The 13,050-nt window shown below is 42.6% G+C and overlaps 1 protein-coding gene across 2 annotated transcripts in view; it reads right to left on the reverse strand.

Moving 5' to 3' along the window:
- Positions 1-13,050, reverse strand: part of eepd1 (endonuclease/exonuclease/phosphatase family domain containing 1) — a 137,875-nt gene that overhangs the window by 67,190 nt on the left and 57,635 nt on the right. For both annotated transcript variants that reach the window (XM_059945427.1, XM_059945428.1), the window contains exon 3: positions 10,733-12,285. In XM_059945427.1, coding sequence (XP_059801410.1) covers positions 10,733-11,595 — 863 coding nt within the window. In that variant the 5' untranslated portion in view covers positions 11,596-12,285. The remainder of the gene's footprint in view (positions 1-10,732; positions 12,286-13,050) is intronic.

Below are 13,050 nucleotides of genomic sequence, written 5' to 3' on the forward strand. Positions count from 1 at the left end.
TCAGCACAGCTCATCTGGAAGCAAGGCCTTATTGTCACTTGCTTTCACTTTATAAGAAGTGATAGTCTTAAAGTCCTGCCACAACTGTCCAGCATCCTTCAGTAATCCAAGGTTAGTCTGTAATTGGCACTTCAACCATGAGATGGCTTTCCAGAGATTGTACCTGGATCTCTTGTATCTTACTTGTTTGTTGACCCAAATGCTACAGACTTGGCCCTCAGCAGATTGCAGATCTCATGGTTCATCCAGGGCTTCGTGTTGGGGGAAGACTGTGGGGGGGGGGGGGGGGTCGGGCGGAGGAACACACACTCATCTAAGACTGTTTTATAAAATCCATGACAACTATGGTGTATGCATTCAAATCCACAGATGAGTCCTTGAACGTGGCCCAGTCTACCAACTCAAAGCAATCCCATAGTCGCTTCTCTGCCTCCCATGAGCGTCTCTTTGTTCTCGTTATCCGTGGAGATTTGTTCTTTTGCACCTGCCTGTATGCTGGTAGAGGAGGACAGCCAAGTGATCAGATTTCCCTGAATGTGGTCCAGGCATGAGCGGTAGGCATTCCCTCTCGTAGTATAGTTCTGCTTGAGTATGTTGGAACCCCTGGTGCTCCAGGTTATATGCTGATGATATCCGGGCAAAGATTTTAATCAAGCAGGCCTGACTGAAGACCCTAACTACAATTCGAAATGTGCAGGGGTGGGCTGTTTCTTGTTTCCTGATGGCAGCATCCAATATCTCGAGTGCTTGATTAATGTCAGCTTTTGGCGATATGTAAACTCTTTTGGTAAGTAGAACGGTTGACACTTAAACCGTTAGATGCTCCAGATTGGGGGAATGCAGGAATGCAACAAAACCCCCCACGTTCATGTGCTACAATGAGTTTATCATGAAACACGCACTCCCACCTTTCCCATTCTCCATATTAGCAGTCTGGTCCACTCTGTGTATTGAGAAGCCTTTGGGTCTTGCTGACATGTCCGGCAGGTCCAGAGTGAGCCATGCCTCCATGAAACACAGAATTTCATACATATGAAACACTAATTTGCCTGAATGTGTGCAGCTTTGATGATACTAAGATCATCCAAGATAACAGAGTCCATCTGAAACCCATCATCACCTTAGAAGTTAAACTAATCCAACTTGGCTAAAGTGTGCAGGATTTGCAAGTTGTGGAGTAGCAATTTGACAAAGCCCTTTTAATAACACTCCACTAAAACACTGCCTCTTAGAAATTATAAAGATAAGGGAGTACACGAACGAACAATCGCAAGACTTACTCGAAGCAAGAATGGTCTATACTTCCAATACTTCTTCATCAAGATCTTGGGAACTACAAAAAAGAAACTGCATGTTGGAGCTCTTCACATGACAAGAGGTCCAAAGTGTCAGCTCAGCACCAGCTTCTCATGAGGAGAAACAAAACGATCCATCTGGATGTTTGGTTGATCACCAAGCTTGGCAAAATGTTTGCAGATGTTTTGGTGCCAATTGAGAAGCCATCATCAGAGCGCAGTTGAAGGGGTTGTCTCCTCAGAATGCTGGCTTATATACTCCTCCAGGGTCCAAATGGACATTGATTAGACATTGTGATCTGTTTGGGTGGTTCAAAACACCGAATGGTTTAGCAGAGGCAGATTTTAATTGGCTAGCTTCGAGGGAGATCCACTGGAAGTGCTTGGTTCACTGTCCAGATCCCAAGATTACACCTCCCGTGAATAACAGAAAAAGACCACACCCTGTAGGGTTGACTATTTAAAATGTAAGAGTCATTGTCAAATTATTGACGGCAAAGCCAAAAGTGTCTCACACCACTCAACCTGTAACATGATCGGCCCTTATTTCCTTTCAGCCCAATTATCTGCTTCTCCTAGTTTGTCGTCCCTGCAATTGACACCACTATTTAATTAACTGTGTTCTCATTTGTTATTGGAGTGATTGTCATAGTGTTTTCTGCAAGTTGAGGTAGAATATTAAATTCATTTTCCTGATCAATACACCTCCAAGCTGGCTCCCCAGCTCACACCAAGGTTTTCCAAACGATAACCAAACAATATAATTAACATAATTAATGCTGGAATGAGAGACCAGTTTCCACAGGCCATTCCATAATCAGGATAAAGCCCGATGCTGAAATACAGCCCACACTGGGAGCAGCAACCACTGAAATGCGATGGTCAGAGATGGATAATTGTTGATGGACGTTTCCACACCTTCCTGCCTCAACCAATTTCAGCCACACATCAAGGCAGACTAAATCTGCCTCTGGATAGATTTTTATTTTATTTTGACTTTTTAAGTTTATTGCAGAGATTCATATTTACTATGGCTTCATCGGCAAAAGACCCCCACCTTAGAACTCACAGGACGGTTATCAAAATGGTAGATTGAAGGATGGGAAAGATGTTTTGGAGAGAAGGAATTCCACAGCTTCGGAGTTTGGCAGGTGTGGGCATGGAACCCAAAAGGTTCTCTGTTAAAATTGGCGACGATACAGAGGCTGGAATCACTGGACTTCAGATATTGGAAGACTACAGTGCTGCAGGAGTTTAGAGATAGGGAAGTGTAAGAATGCAGTCAGGTCTGAACACAAGGGGCTAGGATTTTATCAATTCATTGACATGAATGAGCAAACACAGAGTTAAGAGCACCAGCAGCGCTGAGGATGGACTCTAGTTTAAGGAGAGTTGACAAGAGTGTAGGCAAAAGCTCTTTGGAATAACCAAAGCTGGAAGTAAGATATGGAGAAGATGAGTGCAGGCTGAAGTTGAGTGTCAAAGTTCAAAGTAAAATTTATTTTCAGAGAATATACAACCCTGAGATTCTTTTTCCTGCTGGCATACTCAGCAAATCTATAGAATAGTCACTGTAGACAGGATGAATGAAAGAGCAAGAGCCCGAAAGACAACAAACTGTGCAAATGCCAAACATGTAAGCAACCATAAATAATGAGTATGAGATAACAAGATGAAGAATCCTTAAAGTGAGATCATTTGTTGTGGGAGCATCTCAATACATGAGTGCAGTTATCCTGTTTTGTTCAAGAGCCTGGTGCTTGAGGGGTAGTAATTGTTCTTGAACCTGGTGGTGCAAGGCCTGAGGCAACTGTACCTTCTACCGGATAGCAGCAGTGAGAAAAGAGCATGGCCTGGGTTGTGAGGATCTTTGAAGATGGATGCTGCTTTCCTACGAAAGCGTTACATGTAGACATGTCAACAGGTGGGCCAAATCCACTATATTTTGTTGGATTTTCCACTCAAAGGCTTTGGGGTTCCCATACCAGGTTGTAATGCAGCCCGTCAGGATGCTTTCCACCACCCAGCAACAGAAGTGTGCCAAGATTTTTGACGACATGCTGAATCTCTGCAGATTCCTAAAGAAGTAGAGGTGCTGTTGTGCTTTCTTTGTAATTACATTTACATGATGGGTCCATGCTTTCTCTCTCCTGAGGTCTACCATCAGTTCCTTGGTCTTGCTGAGATTGATTGAAGTCAATGTTAAGACACCACTCAGTCAAATTTTCAATCTCTCTGCTGTATGCTGATTCTTCACCATGTTTGATCAGGCCTACAACAGTGGTGTCATCAAACTTGAATGTGGTTTTGGAGCTGTACTTAGCCACACAGTCACAGATGTTGTTTCAGAGGTGGGAATTCATGGTCTGCCTGAGGGCACAGATTATAAACATGAAACTATTATTCAAATCCACTGGCTCAATTTACACCAATTGTCAGGAGAATAGAATTTGTTTCTTAGACTGAGGACAACAGTTTAGATAATTCAAACCTGTGTCCTCACTGTAGTTTCAAGCATTCAGGCTTGGAGATGCCAGAAACAGCCCGGAGTGAAAAATGAAACAATTTCACTACTTTAGGAACTATGATGAATTTGAAGGTATCAGCAATCATCTTGAATATTACAATGAAAATGAAGATTTGGAGGATGCAATCATCAAAAAACATTGTTTGAAGGTTGTCCCTTATCCACTACTTGTCTCCGCAGATGATGTCTGTTTACTATCAATCAACAAAAAAAATGGCAGTGTATGTTGCACTAATTCCTCCGTCGATAAGAATTAGGAACTAATATAGTTTTATAGTATTGTCATTGTTTTAGTAGTGCTCTAATTTAGTCTGTATTTCATTTAAATACATAATTTTTAACAGTTAATCACTAGTTGGTCTATTATATTTCTTTAATTATTTTAACAAAATTTCGGCTAATTGGGGCAGCCGCTTAACTGGGCCAAATGCACTGGTTCTGATATATACCTGTTAACTGGAACCCACCGTATTTTGTTATGAATAAAGTTTATTTTGAAACAAAGGATTAGTTTGGCAGTCAATTTTCAATTCAGGAACAGAACTGACAGTTGGTTGTACTCTGGTCTACTGGTATCGAACTCAGTGAATTTTCATGGCCATTCTGTCCAACTGGCACATACTGGGGACATGGGATGAGTAAGATGGTCAACTAGTGTCTTTACTTTCTAAACCAGCTGCATTGAGATGCAATGGTAATGTGAATCTGTTGATACATGGTAACTACTGGAGGAAATAAACAAAAAACTCAAGACTTTGAAATTTAGCAACAAACTTTAGTTTGGCCCTACATCATTTTCTATCTGAAGTTAGCTTATATTTCTTAAAATTTATTTTTATTTAGAGATACAGCATGGTATGGGCACTTCCAGCCTTTTGAGTCATGCCACCAGTGGCTCCCGATTTAATCTGAGCCTAACCATAGGAAAATTTACAATGACCAATGAACTTACTAACTGGTAAGTCTTTGTACTGTGGGAGGAAACCAGATCATCTGGAGAAAGGCCACGTATTCCATGGGGAGAAAGTAAAAACTCCTTGCAGAGGACACAGGATTGAACACCGAACTCTGTCACCCAAACTGTAATAGCATTGCACTAACCACTATGCAAACATGATGCTTCATGACAAAAATATCTGAAAAAATTTTAGTGAATTTAGTGAATAGCTAGTTATTTCTACTTGAGAAGAGAGGGACAGCATTTTTGTGCCTAAATTCACTTTTTCAATTGAATAGGTTAAAAAGAGCAAGTCTACATTTACTTGATGTGTAGTTTAAATTGCTAGTATAATAATTTTATTTTATAATGACAGAAACAATTTGGAAACACTGCTTCTTTTCCCACCATACAGGAAATACAGAAGCCAATTTACACATGCAGATTTCATAAAATGACATGCAAGATTCTGAATTTCTGTAACGAACTTCAACTGAGTCCTTGGAAGTGGATGTCAACAGTTCAATGCAGGAGTTGGAAATGACACTGTACGTTACCGGTCTAACAAGCTCCAGATTTCAGTCTGCGTCAGCCAACACCAATGCAACATTTAGCTAAGTGATGTATGTGCTGTGCCACGAGCTGCTGGTGTTTCCCGTTCCCAAAGATTGCTTAGCAACTCCTTCACTTTAAGCAGATTTAGTGGCAGCATTGCAAAGTAACATGAGAAAAACAAAATTTTCTGGCAACCCTATCTCATCGCAACAATGAGAACCTTTGTTGCCAACAGTAAAAATGCATTTGCGACGGAGCTCTAGTTAAATCATTGAGAATCAGCAGTTCACAGCTCTGTGGAAACAGGGGTGGAGGAAACATTTCCCCATCTCAAAATCTAAGCGATCAATAGAAACAGGAGAAAGCCATTCCGAGTCTACAACCTATTCACTCAGAGAATTAGTTAATACTTAAATCACTTGCTTTTTGCCCACGTCCATCCAAAACTTTACTGAGCAAAATGTCAATGACTTCATTCACTACAGATCCAGTTAATGATGCCCAATGGATGTTTGGGTTGGAATGTCCCACTTGTCTATTAAGTGTGGACAAAGTACTCCCTAATGACTTCTCTAATCTTGATGAGAACTCTAACATGATGTTCCTTCACTCTGGATCGAGACAGCTTCCCAGCCAGATCAAGATCTTCTACCATTTAAAACTAACAGATAATAGAATAATACAGCACAGAAACATGCCCTCTTAATCAATTGATGCCCATCCCAGTTGGTCGTATAACCTCCTAAACTTTTCTGTCCATGTTTCTAACTGTTTCAAACATCTCTCCATTTGAATGTCTTCCATGATTCACTTCCATTTCGTGGCATTGTAATGACACACACTTTACAACAACTGCACTTTGATATTAAATGCTCTTCTAGTTTCTCTTGCTTAACTTTTCAGAGTTGGTCATGCCTTCCCACAGCTGGGTAAAGCCAGTATCTTTGCTGATGGCTTAAGCCAAGTTACATGAATGCTGAAACACACACTGCAGAGCAGAGTCATCGATATTTATTTTGGGAGGTTGCTGGGTTCCCAGTTCACAAACTGGCAGAAAGTCACACCAAGTTAATAGGTCAGCTGTGATCAGACTGAATGGCAAGCCAGAAACGAAGGGATGTCTGACCAACCCTAGATTTACTTTGTGTGTTTATAATGTGCCACAGTGCAGTGTCCAGAGGAATCCACATTACTTCCATCACAGTTTAACCTATGAAAGCTGGTACAAGTTTGGTGAATCTACTCTGCACAGCCTAGAAAACTATTGCTGATATGTTGCTCCACAATACACCTTGTAGTGTAAAATGGATCAAAGATTCTGTTTAACTGAATTATCCTGAAAACACCTTGAAATAGTGCTGACATACCATTAAGCATTTTTATTGATGATCATGACTATATCCACTAACCCTTACGGTCCTAATGCAAGGCTTTTTCAAAATGTCGATAATTCCTTTCCTTCCATAGATACTACTTGACCCAATGAGTACCTCCAGCAGATTGCTTTTTCGACAAGAGGGTCTTTTGTTCACCTGCTTCCTCCCATCTATCTGTGGGCACACATCCCTGAGGCTCAGTGTCAACAGTCCCTTTCACCTGGCTCCAGCGTCACTGCCACAGCTTTCCATCGATCCTGATAGTTCCATCTGTGTTCTGTGAACTGGGCTCCTGCCAGGCAGGATCTCCAAGCACTGAATGTCTTAGGGGAATCTAATATCGATCTCTCTGTGGACATGTCCCAGTCACTTCAGGTGACATTGGCTTATTACGGTGTTGTACATGTCCTTGAACTTCACTATTGACATTGCAGTTTATGTTTAACCTATGGCAATTAATCTTTATGTCCCTCTTTTTATGTTGACCATGATTCACATCCATAGATCAGAGCTTTAGATAGCTATAATATCCAGTCAGCTGCTGTTACAACCTCCTGCCTCCCAAAAATAGTTGTGCATTCCCGATAATGACATCAAGTGGGAGGTTCTCAACAACAGTTGAGTCAAGGTGCATAAACTTTGGAATGTGGCCTCAGGATTACAATCACTGACTTTTATCTGCAGAAATGAATGACTACGGCTTCAGTCATAAAGTTAACTCTCTCTGCCAATAAGGGCAATCAAGCATAGCTGTTGCCTTCCCTCAAACAAATAACATGGCGGCACTGTAAAGGATGCCAGCCGGTGGTGGAGTGGCATCTACATCAGTCTTTGAGATGAGTGGTCTCGGGTTCAAATTCAGCCGGCTCTTTGCACGCTTTCCACCCTCGATGGGTTGAGCATCGAGCAAGTAACTCGGCCTTGTTAAAAAAAAACAATGCTAAAGAAACGGCAAGGTTGCCATTCAATGTGTCACAAGGCGCGGAGAGGAAAAGTGGTAAAGGAAGCATTTTCATATGCACATGAATCACCAGTAAGACACCAGCACTTGGAACGCTCCACATCCCGCTTATCTATTTGAGCTCTGTTGATAACTACTTGCGCTTCACACACTCAAAAGTCTTGGTTCTAATCCCAGTGTTTTTTAAACCCAAAGCGAGTACCCCAATTGACATTTCCTGCTGAACAAGGACATTGAATTGAGCAAGTGCAATGGTTCAGCTTCCAATGGTCTGGATGGGGAAGGAATACGTATAATGCAAACCATAGAACATTGCAGAATACACAGTTCAACAGGATTAGAAAGCCAAGAAGCAATTTGCAAAATAATGAAAACAAGCAGAACTAGGCAAAGGCAAGACAATGGATTCCAATTAATTGGAACACATCATGACCAGCATATTTTGGACCAAATAAGCAGCTGCCCCAATTAGCCAGTTTCATGGAAATAGGTGAAGAGGTATAAAAAAGATAAACTGAGGAACAAGCTACGTATTTAAATGAAATACACAACAAACTACTGTAGTATATAAAACTGTAATAGTTCCCAATACGCAGAGGAATTCATCTGCATCGCATTCTTTTGACTGTAAGTGAACAAAATCAGCGCAGACACCCTAGTGCAGATAACAGCTTCCTTCATACAATGCTGTTGATGACTGCATCTCCAAATCTTCATCTTCATTCAAGATGATTTTCCATACTTCATAGTTTCTAACTTGAAGTAGTGAAATAGCTTCATTTTCACTCCCAGCTGGGGCTTAGCATCTCCAGGCCTGAACGCTTGAAACCGCAGTGAGCAAAACAGTTCTGGATTATCTTGCTGCTTATTACTCGCCAACTATCAGTGACAAAAATTGTTGATTTTTGAACACAAACACATTCAACTGACGCTATTTAAAAACTGTTCACGCGAAGCATGGTGCGTCTGAAGGCCACAAAAGCGCATGCGACTGATGCTAGCTAGAAACTGCTTGGCAAGAATCTCCTGCCCCATTTAAGCAGCATCGTGTGCAATTTAAACAAAGGGAATCCCAGTTGTTTTCTCGATTAGTTCTTGTTCTTTAAGAGTTGTCCCAAATGAGTGTCTACCCCAATTAACCGGAATCCAGGGTACCTCAACTCTCTTTACACCTCCATTATCCCAAAGAGTTAACTGAACTTTGTTCAATAGTTTTAGTGCTCTCATTACAATAGCTTAAGAAACCATCCCCTGAGTGTACAACACTGCATTTTTCACATATTATTTTTTATCATTAAGTCTCGAAATCAAATTATTTTCCCGATGAGTTTTATTAACCTGAGCAGTTTAATTAATGCTTAGGCTCTGCTATTTCTCAGTGGTAATTTCAACAGCTTTCCCTCCATACACTCATTGCACAGACACAAGATAACACGGATATCTGGCCAATTGGAAAGTAAAAAGCTTCTGAATTCCCCATTAGTTAATTTTTGACCACTAGTCAAACTGCTTCTTCCCAAAGCACTGGTTAGGTTACACCTGGAGCGCTGTCTCCACACTACAGGAAGGATGTCGTACGAGTGGGTACATGCTCAATAGATTCACCAAGACATCGCCTGCATTGGAGGATTTCAGTTATGAGGCAAGATTGGATAGAATTATCGTCTTTGGAGGCTGAGGGGTGACCTGATGGAGGCATAGATAGGGTAGGCAATCAAAATAATTTCCCTCATGGCAGAGGTATCAAACAGAAGACGAAACAGTTTAAAGGAAGGAGTTTTTAAAAGGGCACTTGATGGGCTAGATTTTTGCTTACCAAAACAAAAAAATCCCCACCAAATCAAATTATAGCCAACTTGCAGTGGTGTTTGACTTTCAATAAAACAACAAGGAGATGGGATGGAGTTGCAGGCTGTTATCTTGGGCGGCCAACATTGTTAAAAGGGTTAAATTACAATGACAGGCTTCATGGACTAAACACGTGTGCCCTGAGGAAAGGAGATTAGGGGGTCAAGTAAAAGAAATGATCAAGATGATGGAAGGATTTGAAAAAGTGAGATTAGAACAAAGCTCATAAACTTAAAATGAGAGCTAGTTACAACAGGATAATTTACAAAAAAAACATCTAAAATCTCACTCCTTCAACAGGTTTTGTGAGAATAACTGAGACGAAGATTTCACAGCTGAGAGTGACAGATTTTGTTGAGTGGTTACAGAAGCCAGGCGTACCCTATTAAGATTCAAATCACTAAAGGGTGGTGCAAGCTCATGGGATATACAGACTCCTCCAGTTACCATGGTCCAAAACTTCACCCATCAGCAAGGCAAATGAAAAAGCAGTTCACAGTTATGAACAAACAGCACACCTGCAGAAACTCTCAGCTGACACAAACCTGACCCTGAGGCGCTGAAATAGTAGACCACACACAAAAAACACCCCCCTCCCAATAATATGGAGCCCTCACTTGCTTGGAGAAATCTGCCCACATCCACTCCCCTAAAGCTAAATTGCCCCCACCAATCCCAAAAGAAATGGAGAAGAAGCCATTCTTTTAAAAGACTGCCCCAGCACCTTCACTGAGCTGGGAGCAAGGAGCAACACGAGCTTTAACACTAAGTCTATTTTATTAAAATTTAATTTCAACGCTGAACTAGAATAGGAAAGAAGAGTGCAATGGTCTAGTTCATGCTCCCTTGTGCATTTCAATAGCGGCGTCAGGCCAATGTTGTACAATAGCGATTTTCAGGGTGCCGTCTTGTTTGTAAGAAAATATGCAATGATTCCAACACAAAGCCCCTCTAACAGAACCTCTTGTAGAAAGAGTTTGGGCAGCAAGTCAACGTTAAAATTGCATCAATAAAAAAAATGTGGTGGAACATACTGAATGACTGTTACTGGAAGGCTGCCAGTGGAAAGTGGGTTCATTAAAATCACAGGGATAAGACTAGCTGACAGCTTTTAGGAATTTTAGAAAAAGCATGAAAACAGAAAGGTTAGAAGAATCGGATAAAAGAACCATCATATGAGTGCCTTTTAAAATCGATAGTTAAACAAACATGGACTGTAAAAATGAAACATACCCATTCTCCAGAAGGGTCATGCACACAACTTCCCTCACTCCAGGATTAGTGGCCTTTTCGGTCGAGCAGCTCTGTAGGTTCCAGCTGGCTATCCTCAGGACCCGCTCACCATCCCTCAGCCCGCTGAAGACCTCCACGTTTGGACGGGTCGAGATGATCTGAGTCGGGCCACCGGGTGGGAGATCCAGGTCCTCGCTCTGCAAGCTGAGTGAGGTGGGGCTGGGGCGCGGCTTGGCAGCGAAGTCAATCCCCCCATTTCCGGTATGGGTGGACGTGGGCCGCGATCGCTCCACGCAGATGCGGGGCCGCACACGCTCCAGTAGCGCGAGGCTGACCGAGGTCACCTTCGCCAGGTCGTCAACAGTCTCAAACGGCCCACGTTCCTTCCGGTAACTCACTATGTTGCGCGCCACCTCGTCGCTGATTCCCCGCAAGCTCATCAATTGCGCCACTGTGGCGAGGTTCACGTTGACTCTGCTGGCGGAGGAGAGGGTTTCAGAATAGGGCTCCCTGCGCGTAGAGATGGGGGAATGCTGCGTAGAACCAAAACTTCGACTGCTCGCCACACAGATCTCCAGCTTCACCTGCTCCAGTTTGGCGGCGCCAATCCCACTCACCAGCGCCAAGTCCTCCACCTTCTTAAACCCACCGATGCACTCGCGGTACTCCACGATATTTTGTGCCACCATTCGGTTGACCCCAGGAAGGGTCATCAGTTCCTCCTCAGTGGCCGTGTTGATGTTCAGCCGCTCCTGGTTCACCAGGATGTTGCTGAAGTTGCACGCTGCGCTGAACTTGCGATTCTGCCCAATCTCCAGAGGGTCTTTGGGAATGGAACGGTGGCATCCTAAATTCCCCCCCATTGCTAGTCGTACATGGGCACCAGCAGTCTGAAAGGATCATTCGCTCTCTCTCTCTCTCTATCCTGCAGTTAATAGCTGCTCTCTGACTATAGCTAAAAATTCAAGAGTCACATTTATCTGACTACCCACTTCAGAACGGAACAAACTACTGTCTGCTAGTTACCCGAGCAGTTTGTTCAGGCACCAGCTAACCACAGGACACATGGGACTTCCTCAAGACAGTTAATGATCTCTTTTTTCACGTTCTCCTTTCTCCACTGCAGTATGCTTGTGCTTCAATAAGCCGCCTATGTCCTTGTTTTGTTACTGCTGAATCCAGAGATGTAATGCAGGCACTGTGCCAAGTCTGCTGTCAAATCACTGTGCAGCATTAGCAACGGTCCTGAGCACACATCATTGAGTGGGAGGGCCGAGTTCCTCCAGCTGACCAATCACAGTACCTCCAACTCCAAGTCACATGGTGCCAGATCTGGTTACAGACAGCCTGGAGTGCAGATTCTCGCAAATAAATGATTGAAGCTATGCAGTTAAAACACAGAGTTTCCACACGATGCTTCAGCCACTCTGGGTAAACGTATTTGTCAAACCGCATGCAGTGACAAAAAAGGAGCCAAGATGCAAAACGGGCCTCTTTCCACTGGGAAGCTGGTATTTATTCGTTGCTTCTAGTCTTGAGTAGCTTCTTCGTGTCTGTAAAAAGAGAAAGGAGCTAGTTAATATACGGCAGCCAGAATGTGCAACTACAAACTCACTGAAACTTAATCTAGGTTACAAGTGGAATAAATCACATGGAAGTTCAATACATCACAGACTTGAGGAACATTTCTGTCAAACCTCCCATCCTGGAAATATGTTTTTTCAAAAGCTTCTTGAAAGATAAATATTCAAACTTTGCTCAGGATAACACTTAAATCACAGCCATTTGAAATGCCATCGTTATTTTTGACTATTTATAAACTAGTGCAAGAAGCCATTGGCCACAGCATTTTTAGCTGACATGAAGCACAAGCAGAAAACATTGCCAAGAGACTAAGGATGAGTGCAGGACACCAAAACACGAAGTGACTTCTAATTCAGTCAAAATAGTCAAAGAACATAACAGCATAACAGAGCCATTTACTAAACGTCCATGGAGGCAGAGAGATGGTCGATCTTTCTAGTCGAGACCTTTCATGCAGTTCCGAAATGTCGAGCATCCCTCTGCCTCCACAGACGCTGTTTGACCCCGCTGTGCTCTACCAGCAGTTTGCTTTCTGCTTCAGACTCCAGCATCTGCAGTCTCTTGTGTCTCCACTCACTGCTAAACAAGAACTTAGCAGTGCCTGTTCAGAGACGCGAGCTGGGAATTCACAAGTGGAAAGCCACAGCTTTCACAAAAGTCATTACAATTCAGTGTACAAATACACATGAAGTGAAAAGTAGTGGAATGCAGTTAGAAAGATGGCAGCTGTTCCT

Source organism: Hypanus sabinus, chromosome 20 (assembly GCF_030144855.1).
Source record: "Hypanus sabinus isolate sHypSab1 chromosome 20, sHypSab1.hap1, whole genome shotgun sequence".
Classification (NCBI taxonomy): domain Eukaryota; kingdom Metazoa; phylum Chordata; class Chondrichthyes; order Myliobatiformes; family Dasyatidae; genus Hypanus; species Hypanus sabinus.